At 46.2% G+C, this 19,231-nt stretch overlaps 1 protein-coding gene across 4 annotated transcripts in view; it reads left to right on the plus strand.

The window, feature by feature from the left end:
* The window catches only part of ARHGAP21 (Rho GTPase activating protein 21), a 1,630,902-nt gene that overhangs the window by 315,395 nt on the left and 1,296,276 nt on the right, over window positions 1-19,231 (plus strand). For all 4 annotated transcript variants that reach the window (XM_069648161.1, XM_069648162.1, XM_069648163.1 and 1 more), the window contains exon 3: window positions 3,879-3,903. In XM_069648161.1, the coding sequence (XP_069504262.1) occupies window positions 3,879-3,903 (25 nt within the window). The remainder of the gene's footprint in view (window positions 1-3,878; window positions 3,904-19,231) is intronic.

Consider the following 19,231-nt stretch of genomic DNA (forward strand, 5'->3'; position numbering starts at 1 on the left):
CTTTCCCCTTGCACTTTTCCTCTAACCCCTCCACCCCCTCCCTTTGCACGATCTCAATGTCACCTGGCCTAGTAAGATTGTTGTCCGTCTTCCCTTTGTTCCCTCTACCTTGCCTCGTTGTGCCTTGCAACACTTGTGTATAGTCACATTATTAATGCCATATCATATATATCGTATTCACGAGTTTCAATGTCTTTTTTAAACAGTTCATCAAACTTTTGCCAATGGTTGTCGGCTTCCCTCTGCCGGGTTTGCTCTCGCCAACTTTTACCAAACAGTTAATTATGGGACTTTAGACTTCAGCCCTTCTCGTAGGCATCCTTCCACCGGGTTCATTTCCAACTTTACGATTTTAATTACTGATTTCACCATGCAGGATTCATTTCCCTTCTTGACAATCCTCTGTTGGTCAGACTTTCAGTGGTACAAAGGATTTTACAAGACCCCTGTATGACCACCTTGACTTATCTTCGCCTCTTCCCAAGGCCTTCTAGGTATGGTAGTCATTACCTTCGGGTAATCGCCCAGAGTTTTCTGCTTGAGCCCCCAGGTGGTGCCGGACGCCTCTGTTGCAGGCTTTCGCACCACTTTCTGAAATGTTCCTTTAAGCTTTCCAAAGTTCAATTTAGCTGTTTGCCACTTAGTTCAACAGAGTCCGGTTTTTTATCGACTCCCCCTTGACTCACTGGCTGTGATGAACTGCTTAATTTTCTTATCCGTTTGAGTAAAGGTTGGTATCACAGACACCAGCGTCTCTCTCCGGCTTGGTTCTCAGCAGAGCAGGGCCTAGTGCACCATCGATATCTGCTGCAACACACGCTGGCCTTTGTTCACGGTCTTATGTTTCTCTCTGCAGGGGTTTCACAGGCCTTGATAGGAAAGGGCAAGGTTGCTTCTCGTTTTGTCACCCTCTCGGTATTCCCCGTCTTTGGCCTTCTCTTGAACTGCTGTGCTGAGTTGGCTCTCACGTTATGGGGTCTGCCTTGCTCGTCCAGTGCCCCACCTTTTTATACCTGTGGGGAAGGGAAAGGGCCGTCAGGTGTGTGATTCTGGTCAATTGCCTGACCCTTGCATTGTGACTTGTCACGTAAACAGATCTGGTGTTAGTCCGTTGTCTTTTGTGTTGTGCGAAAGTGTTTGTCGGAAAAGGCGGGGGAGGGGAGGGGATATCCAGGTGATCCTTCCTCACTGGTCCACACCCAGGAACTGGATCCAATAGCGATGGCTGTGTCCTGGCCACTTGGATGACAGATCCCCGGGGACAAGCTATGGAGACAACTTCAGGTTTTTCACACTATGTAAAAAGAAATGTATGACCATTCATGTCTTGATTTTCAAACACTTGGAGGCAGCCATTTTTTAAGCTGAAGCAGTTTCTTGTGTAAAAGTTAATGCTGTGCTCTCATGACAACAATCAAGCAAACGTCCCCTACTGCTAGCTTTTGCTTATTGTTGCTGCAGAGCATTTTTCCGCATGCAGAGTAGCAGCTGTTAGCTCACAGACTCGGAGCGTCTGGAGGCTGGAGAAAACCAGGCCACCGGGGCAGTGTGTGTAAGAGTTTCAAAAATATTAAAAGGTAAAACTCTAGGTTGTTATCCATCGTTGCCTGCTGAACATACAAGCAGGCCGTATCGCGTGTTTTCTCAGGGTAACATTTGTTAACATACATTTGCAGTGAGCCTTGCTGTCTTCAAATCTACTGACAGTGTGAATCTCTTCAGAACTAATTTGTCACAGTTCCTCTTTGAACCAGTAGAGATGCACAGCTTGATGAATTGAGCAGTATTTTCAGCTATTTCGATTACGGCCTCTTTAACTTGGCCCTATCGTTCTAACTGGTCACGATAGCCGAGTCTCTCCACAGACCTGCACCTCAATAGGACTCTATACGACCGAACAAGACAATGTACGTCCTACAGTTTTCTTTATATCTTGACTTATTTTACTGTTCACATTTAAGCACAAACCTGCCTACATTTTGCAATAGTTGTCTGGTTGCCAAAGACTCCAATTAAGTACTTGTTACTCCTTTTGAACAGTGTCTCCTAACTTCCCACTGGCATCATTGAGCATTTCAAACCCCTGAACATTGTGCACTTGGTTCAAACTTAGCCTCACACAGCACAGCACAGCACAACTCCAGACCTGGCTTCTGTCTACAGTGTTTTTCTACAAATTACTGCACAGCCTTAGAATTCCCGTCATGTCATGTCATTTCCACCATGTCATTTTTGTATGCAATGTGTGCTATGTCTCAAACTAGGTGCCACCGGAAACCCATTTGGCGGCAAATGTCATTACTGAACAGCTTTTAATGCATGCAGGCCATGCACACTATAGTTTAGCACCTTTCAAATACCAAATAAAATAACCTTGGTCGGGTACACAATTACCAACATTTTGCTGATAAATAATAAAACTGTGAATACTAATGTGGCATTCATTGATACTGAAGAATCACAGCCTAAGAATTATTGGAAGGATGCGACTCTATATAGGATACCGACGCCTGAGAGCTACAGTTAAAGGTAGTTAATTCTCCCCATATTTTCTTGACTTCAACAAAAACAGCTATATCAGGAACAAAGTTGACCTCTTTTGAACCATGTTCTTTTAAAATGTAGCAAACTCATTTGCCAGTATTTGTTTGAGTTTACTGCATCTTCTTTTCCATCTTATTTTCTCGATCGTCCCTTTCCTCACCAGTAGTGCTGGAAATGGAAATTAACTGTGAGCTCCCACAAACCACGGGAGAGCAAATTACAAAAGGTGCAAATCTTTTAAATGCACAAAGCGATACTTGAATCTTTTCTGCGATTACAAGTCTGACAGGAATATTTACAAGTGTTCTAACCAGAAGTTCCTGTAGTCAAGTGGTAAAATCACTTGACTTTAGCTCTGGTGATGCTAGTTTGATTCCCGGCGTCGGAACAAAAGCAGATCGGTTACATTAATAGGCACAAGTAGTTTTCCCGGATCCAAGACTAATGGAAACATTTTTTGTCGGATCTGGGAAAATCCAGCTCAGTGACCAACGCTGCTCACCAGGATAATTCTTAACGTTCAGACTGTCCCGAATATCTGCATAATAGTTTTATGATTTAAATTTAGTCAGTTTCATGGGCACCAAAATGCAATGTAAATTGTAAATATCCACAACCTCGGATATCCTTTGACCTTTTAGAGTTTATAACGTCCAGCATGTAATATCTGACATTTTCCATTCTTCAGGCAGCCCTTTCTTTCTCCTGCTTGTTCATTGAATTTAGCTGATCTGTGAGAAGTGTTGAAACCCGAGTGCTCAAAAATGCCTCCTTCATAAATATTCAATATCTTTTTCAATTTGGAACATGGTTAATGTATTTTTCTTTTTCCTTTACTTAGTATTAACTTTGCTAAAAGCTTTGAAGTGCCTATTTACATAATGACTGTGTTCTTGGGGAAATCCACGGTATTAGTATTTCAGTGAAGTCGGCAGGCAGTAATAGCTGCATCAACTCTAGCTGTCCATAGCGGCTTTGTGTATTTTGCTTTTTAAGTAGCAATGATCGATTGCTCCTTTTTCATTGATTTTCGACGAGTGCTATGTATTGTGTAACTTTTTGCTTTGCATTACTATGTAACAGCTTGCTCTTAGGAGAGACCTGTCGCTTGCCTTCTCGGACCATTGTTATTATGGTGAAATAGGTGTACTCCACTGAAAACCATAGACTTGTATATATTTTCTTAATTTTTAAATATGCTACTTTGGGAGATCGATTAATGCTGCTAACTGAATCATTCATCTTTTATAATTTTGTGCTAAATGTTTATTAATAGTTTTAAAGCGAATCTATAGGGCATATGGTTAATCAATGGCGTTCCTTTATTTTTGCAGGATGAAGAGAATGGAAACAAAGCAGGTATGTTGTAATCCCATGAACTCGATTGCAAAATATGAACATTGTTTTGTAGACACTGCTTAAAAAAACGCATGTAGCATTAGCAAAAAAGAGTGACTCTGGAATTTTTGGTTAGTTTTCTGTGAGCAGGCTCACTGTGAAGATGGTCTCTAATGTTCTCATGAACACACATTCCTTGTGCCAATTAAAACTGGCTTAATATTTGTGTACACTTTTACTAAGCCAAAGTATGTGAACTGCTTAAGTCATGACGATAGGGTCATGTATGTTGGTGTCGTTATAGCAGCCTTCAAAGCACATGATGATCTATTCTGAATCCAGAACACAGTGCTAGCTTTCAATAGAATATTGATGTGTTGCAGGTGGTTGGTGAATGTTTGTATATCAAAGGAAATATTGCAGCAGATGTCTGAATTCCATTCCATTTAATAGAAGCGTTTTCCTTCAGGAAGTGTTCTGACATTATTTACATTTGATCCACTGGTTCATGCCACAGAGCCAGCACACTTGTTCTGTATTATGGGGTATGGTTGAGTTTCAGTATTCCACTCCATTTTCTGTCCCTCTTCTGTTTTTAGTTTTGACTGAAACTTGAAAAAACCTTTGGCCAAAATACTCATGTGTAGTGTTATAGATGCACACGCACTATACAGTAATGGGCAAAAAGTAGCTTGTGTGTGTAGTTTTGAGGCTTGTGGAATCTGCTTAGATCACATGCTATGCATAGGCCGATATCTAGTGGAAGCTGCAGATTATTAGTTTTTCAAAACTCAAAGGGACGTTGATATGGCGTGCCAGTAATGCCATCCCTGGTGTGACATCCACTGTACCCATGGTCCTTCATGCGTAGAGGTTCCTCAGATTGTTTTTTTCCACCATCATAGACAGCCATCATAGACAGCCGCTTAATCGCAGAGTTTCTATTAATTGGAGTTAGTTCTCTCTCTATCCTTTTCATCGCTGACTTTCGACAAACATTTCGACGGCGGTGGAATGGACGATCGTCTAACCAAGACCTTGCTTCGACGCACCTCCTCGGCCTTGGAAGGCCGCGCCTCGCCGGGCCTTAGCCCGAACAGTAGTGAGAGTGGGGGAGTGGACATTTCTTAGGGCTCTCTAAGAGAATGCATATTCCCCTTTGCTGTTTCTATTTTCGCCTTCCTGCACTTCTTTTAAACCATGGAAAACAGTCAATTTAAATTCTGCCCACGTTGCAATAAAAGGTTTCTGTGGAAAGACCAGCACCGTGTGTGTAATCTTTGTCTTGCACAGGACCACAACGAGGGCCATTGTCAAGCTTATCAGCTCTTCAAAGCTAAAACACTCAGGGACCAAAGGACCAAACGTTGGGCCCACCACGCCATGCAGGCCGAGGCACCCTTGGACGTGGAGGGGGCATCCAGCGATGGCAGCATAGTCGTCTTTTCGGATGGCGATGGGGACAGGGAACCGATCGACTCCCAGGTGCTAGCCTCTGACCCCCAATGAACAGGCCGGCGGTACTGTTACAGGGACGACACCCGGTGGCAGTAGCGCACACAGTGCAACTCACACCAAACACATATCCCATGGCCGAAAGTCGACGACGCTATCCTCGACACGGCTCCAAGGGGACGGTTCACAAGTGCCCTGTCCTCTGGGAACTCGACAGGCCCCCAAAGTCTCGCGTAGAACGCAACAAGGATGCTGTGCCCAAAACACCGGAAAGTAGAGCATCGGAGGACGTAGCGTCAGACTGCCCTTCTGCCGAGACTCAACATCATACTCCCATGTCGAAATCGGCGAAAAGTTCCAGTTCCTCCAAAATGATCACAACTCGGCAAAAACATGTCCCTGAGACGCTGCTCAAGGGGAGAATGTCAAAAAAACATACCTCCAAGAGTCACCAGTCCACTAAAACTCACCATTTCCACAAGGAGAAAGGTAGTAATACACCTCACATGGAAAGGAGTATAGCTTCCCAAGAGGAGTGTACCCTAGCAGCCGCTTTAAAAAAAATAAGCAACCTACTCAAATGCCACAGACACCCATATCTGTACCATCTTTAACTTCCATCCCTAGCTCTACCCAATAGTCCTGTGCGGACATTGATAGGGTAATGTGCAAAATGACCTTCATGGCTAATTTCTTTGAAAAGAATCCTCAAGCCTTACACAACCTACAGAATACGCCAGCCACTACTGCCGCATCCACCGCCCAACCCCCAGCAAAGAGGCAACGCCCAGACACCCTCTTGCTCACTCCCCCTTGCTCACTCCCACTCTAGTGCATTATGATCAGTATGCTACTAATTCAGACACTGAACAGCATGAGATTCATTTGTTTATTTTTTTTTATTAGTGCACAACCACCTTTACAAATATTTCATTACATAGCTATAAAACACAATATATTCATGTACCTAACACATGCTTTTCTAAGAATGTACAGAACAATAGTAGCAAGCTACATCTAATAAAAAGAAAACAGCTAAAATCCACATAAATGACAAACTGTTGGGATCCCTTGTATCGTAGACCATGATCAAGGTAAGGATATAAACAACAAAATTAATACTAAGACAAAAACAAAAGAAGGCATACAAAGACAAAAGGAAATACTCACATAGGACTCATTTTGCATGTTACACAAAACTAAGGGATCATTGAATTCAAATAAAACCTCTCTGAATATGCACTTTGTCTCAGAGAAATTAAACATCTGTCATTTATTATTCAAACAAAACAAACAATACAAGGATCACTGTCAAATAGATATTAGAACGTATAATAAACTCCTGATTCATACTACACAACAAAGCGAAGAACATGGCATCCGGTACACATCTCTGAATAAAACTTTGTTTCATAAACAGACATCTGACATTTTGTGTGCAAATTTAGCAAGGATGTCGGTGCTAGGATGACTAGCAAGCCGTCATTGGGTAGGAAATAAACTGGCTGAGTGGATATTGGAAAAACAAAGAGGTGATGGCTGGAAGGTTTAGAATTAATCTTAACCACTGGCAACGCTCTGGGCAACCCTCCAGACCACCGTTCTTCGCCTGCCAAGCCATTACAGAAGGGAAAGACCATATGCAAATCAGGCTTGGCCCCACCCCAAAAGGGGCAGTCCAGCCCGAACTGCTAGGCCACATCCCCTCTGCACGAGACCACAAGCATCCCCAAACATGTTTCGCCCTTGTTGGGGCTCATCAGTGAGGAGTAGCTTGGGTCTCTAGGCCCAGCAGGCACGGGACCCACGTCTGGGCATACCCGTCCCACTCGGGGTGACATAGCAAAAACAAAGAGGTGATGGCTGGAAGGTTTAGAATTAATCTTAACCACTGGCAACGCTCTGGGCAACCCTCCAGACCACCGTTCTTCGCCTGCCAAGCCATTACAGAAGGGAAAGACCATATGCAAATCAGGCTTGGCCCCACCCCAAAAGGGGCAGTCCAGCCCGAACTGCTAGGCCACATCCCCTCTGCACGAGACCACAAGCATCCCCAAACATGTTTCGCCCTTGTTGGGGCTCATCAGTGAGGAGTAGCTTGGGTCTCTAGGCCCAGCAGGCACGGGACCCACGTCTGGGCATACCCGTCCCACTCGGGGTGACATAGCAAAAACAAAGAGGTGATGGCTGGAAGGTTTAGAATTAATCTTAACCACTGGCAACGCTCTGGGCAACCCTCCAGACCACCGTTCTTCGCCTGCCAAGCCATTACAGAAGGGAAAGACCATATGCAAATCAGGCTTGGCCCCACCCCAAAAGGGGCAGTCCAGCCCGAACTGCTAGGCCACATCCCCTCTGCACGAGACCACAAGCATCCCCAAACATGTTTCGCCCTTGTTGGGGCTCATCAGTGAGGAGTAGCTTGGGTCTCTAGGCCCAGCAGGCACGGGACCCACGTCTGGGCATACCCGTCCCACTCGGGGTGACATAGCAAAAACAAAGAGGTGATGGCTGGAAGGTTTAGAATTAATCTTAACCACTGGCAACGCTCTGGGCAACCCTCCAGACCACCGTTCTTCGCCTGCCAAGCCATTACAGAAGGGAAAGACCATATGCAAATCAGGCTTGGCCCCACCCCAAAAGGGGCAGTCCAGCCCGAACTGCTAGGCCACATCCCCTCTGCACGAGACCACAAGCATCCCCAAACATGTTTCGCCCTTGTTGGGGCTCATCAGTGAGGAGTAGCTTGGGTCTCTAGGCCCAGCAGGCACGGGACCCACGTCTGGGCATACCCGTCCCACTCGGGGTGACATAGCAAAAACAAAGAGGTGATGGCTGGAAGGTTTAGAATTAATCTTAACCACTGGCAACGCTCTGGGCAACCCTCCAGACCACCGTTCTTCGCCTGCCAAGCCATTACAGAAGGGAAAGACCATATGCAAATCAGGCTTGGCCCCACCCCAAAAGGGGCAGTCCAGCCCGAACTGCTAGGCCACATCCCCTCTGCACGAGACCACAAGCATCCCCAAACATGTTTCGCCCTTGTTGGGGCTCATCAGTGAGGAGTAGCTTGGGTCTCTAGGCCCAGCAGGCACGGGACCCACGTCTGGGCATACCCGTCCCACTCGGGGTGACATAGCAAAAACAAAGAGGTGATGGCTGGAAGGTTTAGAATTAATCTTAACCACTGGCAACGCTCTGGGCAACCCTCCAGACCACCGTTCTTCGCCTGCCAAGCCATTACAGAAGGGAAAGACCATATGCAAATCAGGCTTGGCCCCACCCCAAAAGGGGCAGTCCAGCCCGAACTGCTAGGCCACATCCCCTCTGCACGAGACCACAAGCATCCCCAAACATGTTTCGCCCTTGTTGGGGCTCATCAGTGAGGAGTAGCTTGGGTCTCTAGGCCCAGCAGGCACGGGACCCACGTCTGGGCATACCCGTCCCACTCGGGGTGACATAGCAAAAACAAAGAGGTGATGGCTGGAAGGTTTAGAATTAATCTTAACCACTGGCAACGCTCTGGGCAACCCTCCAGACCACCGTTCTTCGCCTGCCAAGCCATTACAGAAGGGAAAGACCATATGCAAATCAGGCTTGGCCCCACCCCAAAAGGGGCAGTCCAGCCCGAACTGCTAGGCCACATCCCCTCTGCACGAGACCACAAGCATCCCCAAACATGTTTCGCCCTTGTTGGGGCTCATCAGTGAGGAGTAGCTTAGGTCTCTAGGCCCAGCAGGCACGGGACCCACGTCTGGGCATACCCGTCCCACTCGGGGTGACATAGCAAAAACAAAGAGGTGATGGCTGGAAGGTTTAGAATTAATCTTAACCACTGGCAACGCTCTGGGCAACCCTCCAGACCACCGTTCTTCGCCTGCCAAGCCATTACAGAAGGGAAAGACCATATGCAAATCAGGCTTGGCCCCACCCCAAAAGGGGCAGTCCAGCCCGAACTGCTAGGCCACATCCCCTCTGCACGAGACCACAAGCATCCCCAAACATGTTTCGCCCTTGTTGGGGCTCATCAGTGTATGCTACTAATTCAGACACTGAACAGCATGAGATTCATTTGTTTATTTTTTTTTATTAGTGCACAACCACCTTTACAAATATTTCATTACATAGCTATAAAACACAATATATTCATGTACCTAACACATGCTTTTCTAAGAATGTACAGAACAATAGTAGCAAGCTACATCTAATAAAAAGAAAACAGCTAAAATCCACATAAATGACAAACTGTTGGGATCCCTTGTATCGTAGACCATGATCAAGGTAAGGATATAAACAACAAAATTAATACTAAGACAAAAACAAAAGAAGGCATACAAAGACAAAAGGAAATACTCACATAGGACTCATTTTGCATGTTACACAAAACTAAGGGATCATTGAATTCAAATAAAACCTCTCTGAATATGCACTTTGTCTCAGAGAAATTAAACATCTGTCATTTATTATTCAAACAAAACAAACAATACAAGGATCACTGTCAAATAGATATTAGAACGTATAATAAACTCCTGATTCATACTACACAACAAAGCGAAGAACATGGCATCCGGTACACATCTCTGAATAAAACTTTGTTTCATAAACAGACATCTGACATTTTGTGTGCAAATTTAGCAAGGATGTCGGTGCTAGGATGACTAGCAAGCCGTCATTGGGTAGGAAATAAACTGGCTGAGTGGATATTGGAGTCAGCGATAAATGGGAGCTCAGAGCAAAGCACACAGTTGCATGAAGCTAGACCAGTGCGTCTTCGAGTTTTATATTGATGTATTTCAGCATACGAGAGGCTGCCAAAATGATGAAATTCGAGCGGCCCCACATACATCTCATCCAAATGAGGTTCCGGGACAATGACGTTGTTGCAATCAAAAATTCACTCATGAAATTGGTTCTAGAACTTTCAAACTGGGGACATGAAAGGAAAATATGTTTTAAAGATTCCTCAACCCCTTTAACACAACAGAAGCGACAATCTGTGTCTGGCCATGCCGCCAATCCAAGAGACAACTCCTGGTACGGAAGTTGGTGTGGAATAAATCCAGGAGGAATCTCATATAGAGTTCTTGTTTTATTGCATGGAAACATAATTAAGTAAGTGAACTCCTCTCTAGACGTGTTTCACCCTTGTTTATATCACAAGAGATCACCAGGAGATATTTCTTTTCCTAAATAAAAAACACATTTTGTAAGTGAAAAAAAAATGAGGGGAATTTTTAATTTGAACATCATTAAAGTTTTTCTTTTTTAACTAATCACATTTTCATAAAACTTTCAATGCAAAGCTAATTTTGAGCCTTCCTGATGGCTTCTTGTCTCTGCATTTGAATTGTAACAATAAGTCAGCACAGCAAAACACTTTGTAAATGTAATGCTCCTACGTCCCGTCCCCTTTCCTCCATACTTATGGGACATCTGTCCGTCCTGTGGGACAGGACCGGAGCACTTTGTAAAAAGCATCCACATTTTTTTCAAAAATGTGTCCCTCCTCTCTTTCCCGCACGGGGCCGGCACGCGGCTGTAACCCCGCCCACCTTGGCTCCGCCCCACGCATCGCCCATCAGTTCTTTTCTCCGCACGATCGGGGCCGGACGCACTTGCATCCACGGAAGACTTTCTTCCCTTTTTCCCTCTCTGGCTCTCGCTAGCATTCGTTTACTAGTCTGTCTTTTAAACTAGATTTTCCAGACTGTTCATCGTGTCACCGTCGCTTCGCGAGGGTGGATCCCCATCCTCTTTGTTTAGAGTGTTTGGGTCCAGAACACCGTTGGACTGTTTTTACTGTGACTCCCTTTCGGTCCGGGCACTTCAATGTCGGTTGGAGCGGTGGGAGGTGGTGTTCGGACGGACTCCTCCTTCGCATTTTCAGGCGTTCATCGACGAGAAGAAAAAACATGCCTGGTAAGTTCTTTACTTTTCAGAGCACCCCGGCCGGGGGATACCTTTCCGGGTTCCTCTCGAGCCGGGAGGGGCGTTGATCGCTCTGTTACCGGGATTTGCCCTGAGGTGCCTGTCGGGCCTAATAATTCTACCAGAGTTTTCTCCGAGGGTCTCCGTAAGGGGGCCTGTGTCCACCGGAGTACGCTCCGAGGCCCCTCCTGTGGGGGCTGTTTGTAGACCCAGTTCTACTGAGTCGTGGGGTACCGTAGCTTGCTCTGAGGCCGCTCTTTCGGCTTCCCTCAAAAACAAAACCGGGGTGCGCCCTGAGGTTTTGGCTGGGCTTGAGGTTACCGAATGGATGTTCGAGGCCCGTGCCGATGAGGCTTCTATCGGGCCTAGGTCTGAGGTCCCTCGTACAGAGGCTAAGGATACCAACATTTCTGAGGGGCCGGGCATAGCCCTGTCGGTGACAGCGCACCGTTCCTGCTCTTGTGGTGACACCAGATCTGTTGAGGGGGCAAAGAAGAAAGCTTCTTTTACCGGCAGTGCTGAGGCCCTTCCTTGGAAGGCTCAGTTGGCGGTTGGTATGTCGCAGAAACATTCCAGGCCTCATAGTACCGGCTCTGCCGAGGTTCCTTACGTTAAGGCTAAAATTAATACCCCTGACCCATCGACGGGGACCCCTGCCTCACTTCCTCACGTGCCGCAGTTCCCCTCAGATGAGGACAAAAGGGCTTTTCAAGGAGATATGTCCACCCGAGCCTCCGTCTCCACCCGCTCCGACGGTGGTCATGCTGGCGCCTCCCTTGCCCATGTTGCCTCCCTCTGCGCTTCCACATGTGTCACCATTGTCCCCAGTTGACAAGGCGGTGCCTGACGCGGCTCAGCAGGATCCTGACCTGTCAGATGACCCTCAAGGTGATCATGACAACGAGGACCTTCCCCGCTCTATCAGAGCTTTCCATGACCGGGTGCTGGACATGAGTTTCTTAGATGTTCCGGTGCCCGAGGCACCTGCTCTGCAGGAGGGCGTGGTTTCTGGGGCGTTCACCTTGTCTCCTTTGGAGCGTACCGGCCTGTTCTTGCAGAAGGACGTTCTGGCCGAGGTCCGTAGAGTTTGGGGAAAAACCACACTCAGGACTTTTTGTCAATAAAAAGATTGACGCAAGGTACAGGCTGCATTCTTCGGAAGAAGTGGCCTTGTCTTGTCCGCCTCCCTCCTCCACAGTGGTGGCTGCGGCCACGTTGCAATCCAGGCCTGCAGCATCCTCCTCTGCGACGGCTACTCAGGTCTTGGGAAAGGAGGACAAGCTCCTGGACTCCCTAGGGATGAAAATCTTTGCCAATTCGGCCTTACAGCTCAGGCAGGACAATGCAGAGTTGATTTTGGCAGGAGCTAACATGCAGATGTGGAGAAGTCTGTCTGAGTTTGAGGGGCACATTCCGGTCGAGAAGTTGGAGGATTTCAGAGGAGGCCTTTCCAATGCCAGGGTCTTGGCCCAGGATCTCCTGGAGGCTGCGGCTCACCACGTAGACGCCTCGGCTCGGGGTCTGATGCTTGGGGTTGATACCTCGCGGCAAGCGTGGCTGCATGCCACTAAGTTCTCGAAGGAGGTGCAAGACAAGGTTCTGGACCTTCCATTTGATGGTAAGGAGCTTTTTCACTCCTCTACTGATGGAGAGCTCACCAAAACCAAAGACAGCACTCAGACGGCTAAATCATTGTCTGTTCTGGTTAAAGCTCCCTTCAAGGCTCAAAGGCCGTTGTCGCAAGGTCGACCTTCCTCTGGTTTTAGGGGCTTCCTCGACCGCAAATCTCGCAGAGTGAATACTCCTGCGGGGAATAACCACTGTAGACAACAACATACGCAGTATTTCTCCCGCTCCTCAGCCTCCTCATCAGGTTCAGGTGGCACCGCCACCGATAAACCTGCCAAATGAGGGTTTTCCACGCTCGCACGAGACCCCGGTGGGAGGGTGCATTGCGTCTCATTGGGAGGCGTGGCAGACCATCACAGAAGACAGATGGGTCTTGTCAGTCGCTCGAGCGGGCTACCCCATACCCCACCCCTCAACCCTTCTTTTCAGCTGTCAGGCTCACCCTCCCTCAAGGCCGGGGTTCAGAAACTTCTGCACCTCAGAGCTGTGGAACCCATTCCCCTTGGGGAGCGAGGGGAGGGCTTCTACTCCCGGCTGTTTACGGTGCCCAAACCCAACCAGGCTGGCCTGCGCACCATCCTAGACCTTTCCCAGTTCAATCTTTTCCTACCCCAAGAGAAATTCAAGATCACGCCCGGCCAGATTCGCTCCTCTTTGCAGATGGGCGATTGGCTCAGCGTGGTGGATCATACATGCGTACATGCATATCCTGATTTGGAATCCACACAGGAGATGCATCCGTTTCTCTTTGGGAGAGGAGCACTTCCAGTTTCGGGTGCTTCCTTTTGGCCTCAGTTCGGCGCCGCGTGTCTTCACGAAGATGTCGGTGATTCTTGCCTATCTTCGTCTTCAGGGTATTCTTGTGTATCCCTATTTGGACGACTGGCTCCTACGAAGCCCTTGTCCGCTGGCAGCAGCGGACAACCTCCAGTCACTCCTTCAGCTCCTGTTCCATCTTGGGCTGTCAGTGAACTGGCGGAAATCCTCCATGACGGTCTCACAGGACCTGACTTTCCTGGGTTTTCGTTGGAACACGATAGACTGCCGAGTGTATCTGACCGGGGACAGAATGGCGGATCTGTTGGCCACGTGTCAGATGTTTGCGCAATCGGAGAGCATGTCGGCCTGGTGGTTCCAGAGGCTTCTGGGCCTCATGGCCTTGTGTGCACTGGCTCTTCCTCTTGCTCGTCTCAAAATGAGACGGACCCATATGGCTCTTCGGAGTTCCTGGCGTCAGGCTGTGGACCCAGATTCCAAGCAGATGATGATTCCGGATTCCATGAGAGTGGACCTGGACTGGTGGTCATCTCTCAGCAACCTGTCAGTGGGTGCGGGGTTCCAGGACCCAGCCCCCATGGTGACGATCACGACAGACTCCTCCCTTTTGGGGTGGGGCACGACGTTAGATCTTCAGGTCTCGGACCTCTGGTCACCTCAGGACAAGCTCCTGCACATAAATCATTTGGAGCTTCTGGCGATTTTTCTGGCGCTCAAGGCATTCACACCTCTCATTGTCAACAAGGTGGTCCACATAAGAACGGACAATGTGGTATCAATGCATTACATAAAAAAGCAAGGGGGAACGAAGTCTCCCCCTCTCGTGGACCTGTCCATCCAGATTTGGGAGTGGGCCGTGCTTCATGGGGTCTGGCTGCTTGCAGTGCACATCCTGGGCCAGCTGAATGTCACTGCGGATGCCCTCAGCCGGCGGACAGTGGTCAGCTACGAGTGGGAGTTGAAGGTGGAGATCCTCTCATGGATTTTCTCGCGTTGGGGCACACCGGAGGTGGACCTCTTTGCCACGGCGGTAAACAAAAAGCTTCCTCAGTACGCCTCCAGAAGGGGTCTGGGGGCCTCCTCTCTGGGGGACGCACTCGAGATTCCATGGCACAACATGAGAGCTTACGCCTTCCCGCCTCTTCCCCTAGTTCATCGAGCAATTTGGAAGTTGAAGAGCTCTGTCAACTATTCTCTTCTACTGATAGCTCTGTGGTGGCCGGCGAGGTTTTGGTTTTCAGAACTTAAACACCTGTCGATGTGTCTGCCGATCAGGTTACCAGTAACTCCCGATCTTCTTCACCAAGGGGAACAGCAGATATGGCACCCCTCCCCACAATCGCTCAACTTGGCGGCATGGTGCCTGAGTTCACGTCTCTAGAGCATTTGGTTTTGTCTGCGGATTATCCAGGCAGCCAGGAAACCCTCGACCAGATCCCAATACAGGAGTAAATGGCTCAGGTTGTGTCATTGGTGTTTGGAGAAAGAATTGGACCCGAGGGTGGCAGCGATTGACATGGTGCTGTCCTTCGTATCCTCCCTAGCAGAGTCAGGGATTCATGTTCTGTCTTGCAGGACTTATCGCTCAGCGATTTCTGCTTACCTCTCTACAGACCGGTGTTCTTATTCCTTAACTAACCCGGTGGTGAAGAGACGTTTTGCGGGCTTGACACGCATCTACCCTCCGGTTCTTAGTTTGTACCCGCCGTGGGACCTAAATGTAGTCCTGACCGCGCTGTGCCATAAACCCTTTGAGCCAATGGCTACGGTTGACCTCAAGTACGTGTCCTGGAAAGTGTCCTTTCTGGTAGCCGTTACGTCAGCGAGGAGAGTGAGTGAGCTCCAGCCATTGTCGGTGGTGCATCCTTTCTTGGTCTTTCACAAGGACAAGATAGTCCTTCGGACGAACCCAGCTTTCCTACCAAAGGTAGTGACCGAATTCCATCTGAATCAGTTGATTTCCCTTCCGGTCTTTTTTCCGAACCCTGCCTCGGAGGCGGAAAGGGTACTGCACTGCCTGGATGTCCGAAGAGCTCCTCAGTTCTACCTGGACAGGACTTCCAAACTTCGGAGCTCTTCCCAACTGTTTGTGACTTTCGGTAAGCCTCAGGACAGGACGGCGTCTAAGGCATCTATTTCCAGATGGATTGCTGCCTTTATCACGGAATCTTTCACCGTCCAAAAGCTGAAACCTCCTGAAGGTATCCATGCACACCAGGTGCGAGGCAAGGCAGCCACGGTTGCTTTTCAGAAGTATGTTCCCTGAGAGTCCATCGCTAAAGCGGCTACTTGGGCCTCCCCATCTGCTTTCTGTAAGCATTACTGCCTCGATATGAGCTCTAGAGCTGATGCTCAGTTCGGCCAGGCTGTGCTGAAGAACCTGTTTCAGTAAGGGGTGTTTCCATCCACCCATAGTTCCTGTAAGGAGTGCTTGGGAATCTCCCATAAGTATGGAGGAAAGGGGACGGGATGTAGTATTACCAGGTTACTCATCGTAGTGACCACCTTACTCCTAGTCCATAGTCCCCTTTCCTCCATACGCCCGCCCGCCGTCCCCTCTAATAAGGTTCCTCTGTTATTGCTAATGGGTCTTGACCCTGCGATAGAAAAGGACTGATGGGCGATGCGCGGGACGGAACCAAGGTGGGCGGGGTTACGGCCGCATGCCGGGCCCCGCGCAGGAAAGAGGCGAGGGACACATTTTTGAAAAAAAGTGATGCTTTTTACAAAGTGCTCTGGTCCCGTCCCACAGGACGGAGAGATGTCCCATAAGTATGGAGGAAAGGGGACTATGGACTTAGGAGTAAGGTGGTCACTACGGTGAGTAACCTGGTAAGAATGGCACTCGCCAATTTTGTTTGCTATAAGTAGATCTGGCTTGAAAGTTTGTTCTTTCAAAAGGGTATCTATGATTCTAGAGAGTAATAGGGTCCTTTTTAATTTGTTGCCCTATTTAAACACAGACAGACATTTTTATGAAGGATATTGGACCTTATTAAGGTTCTTAATAGTTGGGTCTGAATACTAATTTGTCTTCATGGAAATCAAGGGGTAGATTGGCTTACCTTTTCTTTTTTCTCTAAGGATATCAATGGTCTGGAGAGATCAGTTTGTCAGTCCCTGGCTCCTTCAGTCGGCATGCTTTGTTGTGCGATAAAATACGTTTTTCTAAATGGGCGTGTGATGTCATCATGCTCGCGTTATAGCGTGCATGATGACGTCATTACGCTCTACGTGTCGGCCATCTTAAGTTCCAAAATCGCGTTACTTGCCTATGTAACTTGCTTATGGATTAAAGAAAAAAAGCGGTTGTCATTTTTTTATATCAACCTTATTTGAATTTGTAAATATTAACATATTACTTTTTAAGTACCTTAATTTTATGCCTTAATTTTTTAATCCTTTTAGCAGCAACCTGAACATATTTTTGCACAGGCATATTAAATTACTTTATGCATATTTATAAAGGTTGCTGTACCAAGAAAGGGAACCAAACAACCAAAACAAAATTCATTACCACTTATGGATCAGATACCTCAACATTACGAAAAATCCTCAAAGCTTTGGGACATGTTGAAATTAGACAAAACTTTACCAAAATATACTGATAAGCCAGGAATATGTTACAGACAAGCACCGACATTACGCAACAAAATAAGCCCCAGTCACCTTAAATGTACTACAAATCAAGACATCAGAAGCTTGTTTAACCACCAACCTATTCATGGTTCATTTAAATGTGGTAATTGTAAATTATGCTCGCAAATGGTCAACGGTATGAAGAAAATCAAGCTACCAAATGGAAAAGAAAAAATATTGAATCACTTCATTAATTGCAATAGCAAATTTGTCGTATATGCAATAGAATTTATCTGCTCAAAAATATACATAGGAAGCACTAGAAGAAGCCTCCAAATAATATCATTTGAACATTTACGTGCTATTAGAAACCAAGATTTGAAATATCCTCTATCATTACACTGCATAATGGAACATAAAGGACTTGTGTGGAGCAATTGAAAATATATGGCTTGGACAAAATCGAAGATCTGCCCAGAGGTGGAAAAAAGGAACAGATCTTGAGACAAGGGGAATCCAGATGGATTTGTTTAATGGACACATTTAACATGAGATACCAGATTAAATTCAGAAAATGAATTTTGTAACTGGTTATAATGCTAAAAGTTTGAAAAGGCAGACCAAGCCGAGTTCTTTTTGGTAAAAAAAATGTCTTTAATATCCTATCTTTTCTCCCTACACCCCCTGAGTCTAGTGGAATCGTGGTCTTTTTTCTATAATGCCTCCAAAGACATCCAGGGGATACTTGCCCAAAAAATGTAACTGACTGTATTCACAACAACTTAGTACTGATAATGTAAGCAACTATGCCTGCATAAAACCTAGTATTCTCAATAATTACCCAACAAACCTTAAATGAGAGTCAGAGTAATTCGGCTGCTGCCTTAAATCTGTACAGCAACCTTTATAAACATGCATATAGTAATTTAATATGCCTGTACAAAAATATGTTCAGGTTGCTGCAAAAAAATTAAGGATAAAAAATTAAGGCATAGAATTAAGGTACTTAAAGTAATATGTTAATATTTACAAATTCAAATAAGGTTGACATTAAAAAAATGACCTTTTTTTTCTTTAATCCATAAGCAAGTTACATAGGCAACTAACACGATTTCGGAATTTAAGACGGCCGACGCATAGAGCGTAATGACGTCATTGTGCACGCTGTAACGCGGGACGTGATTACGTCACACGCCGAATGAAGGAGCCAGGGAGTGACAAACGGATCTCTCCAGACCATTGATATTGTTGGAGAAAAAAAGAAAAGGTAAGCCAATCTACCCCATGATTGCCATGAAGACAAAATAGTATTCAGACCAAACTATTAGGAACCTTAACAAGGTCCAATATCCTTCATAAAAATGTCTGTCTTTGTGTTTAAATAGGGCAACAAATTAAAGGACCCTATAACTCTCTAAAATCACAGATACACTTTTTAAAGAACAAATTTTCAAGCCAGATCTACTTATAGGAAACGAAATTGGTGAGTGCCATTCTTAAATTTGTAAAGTGTTTTGCTGTGCAGACTTATTGTTACAATTGAAATGCAGAGACAAGAAGCCATCGGAAAGGCTCAAAATGTGCTTTGTATTGAAAAGGTTTTATGAAAATGTGATTAGTCAAAAAAGACAAACTTTAATGATGTTCAAATGAAAAATTCCCCTCATTTTTTCTTTTGTCCTTACAAAATGTGTTTTTGATTTAGCAACAAAAAATAAAATCTCTCCTGATGATCCCTTTTGATATAAATAAGGGTGAAACACGTGGAGTTAACTCATTCAAGAGCCAACAAGATTGAATATAAAATAAAAAGACAAACTCTTGAAAAACTTGGAAAGTGTGACGAGTATTAATTTGGCACTCGCAACTACAATTTAAAAATACAAATTGGAATGTCGCCAGTGGATATTTAGATCTTCAGAAAAATACTTTAACTCTATGTCAATCTAGATAATGATGCAATACCACAGCTGACAATCAA

The sequence above is a fragment of the Ambystoma mexicanum genome, chromosome 2q (genome assembly GCF_040938575.1).
Source record: "Ambystoma mexicanum isolate Mex_15411 chromosome 2q, UKY_AmexF1_1, whole genome shotgun sequence".
Classification (NCBI taxonomy): domain Eukaryota; kingdom Metazoa; phylum Chordata; class Amphibia; order Caudata; family Ambystomatidae; genus Ambystoma; species Ambystoma mexicanum.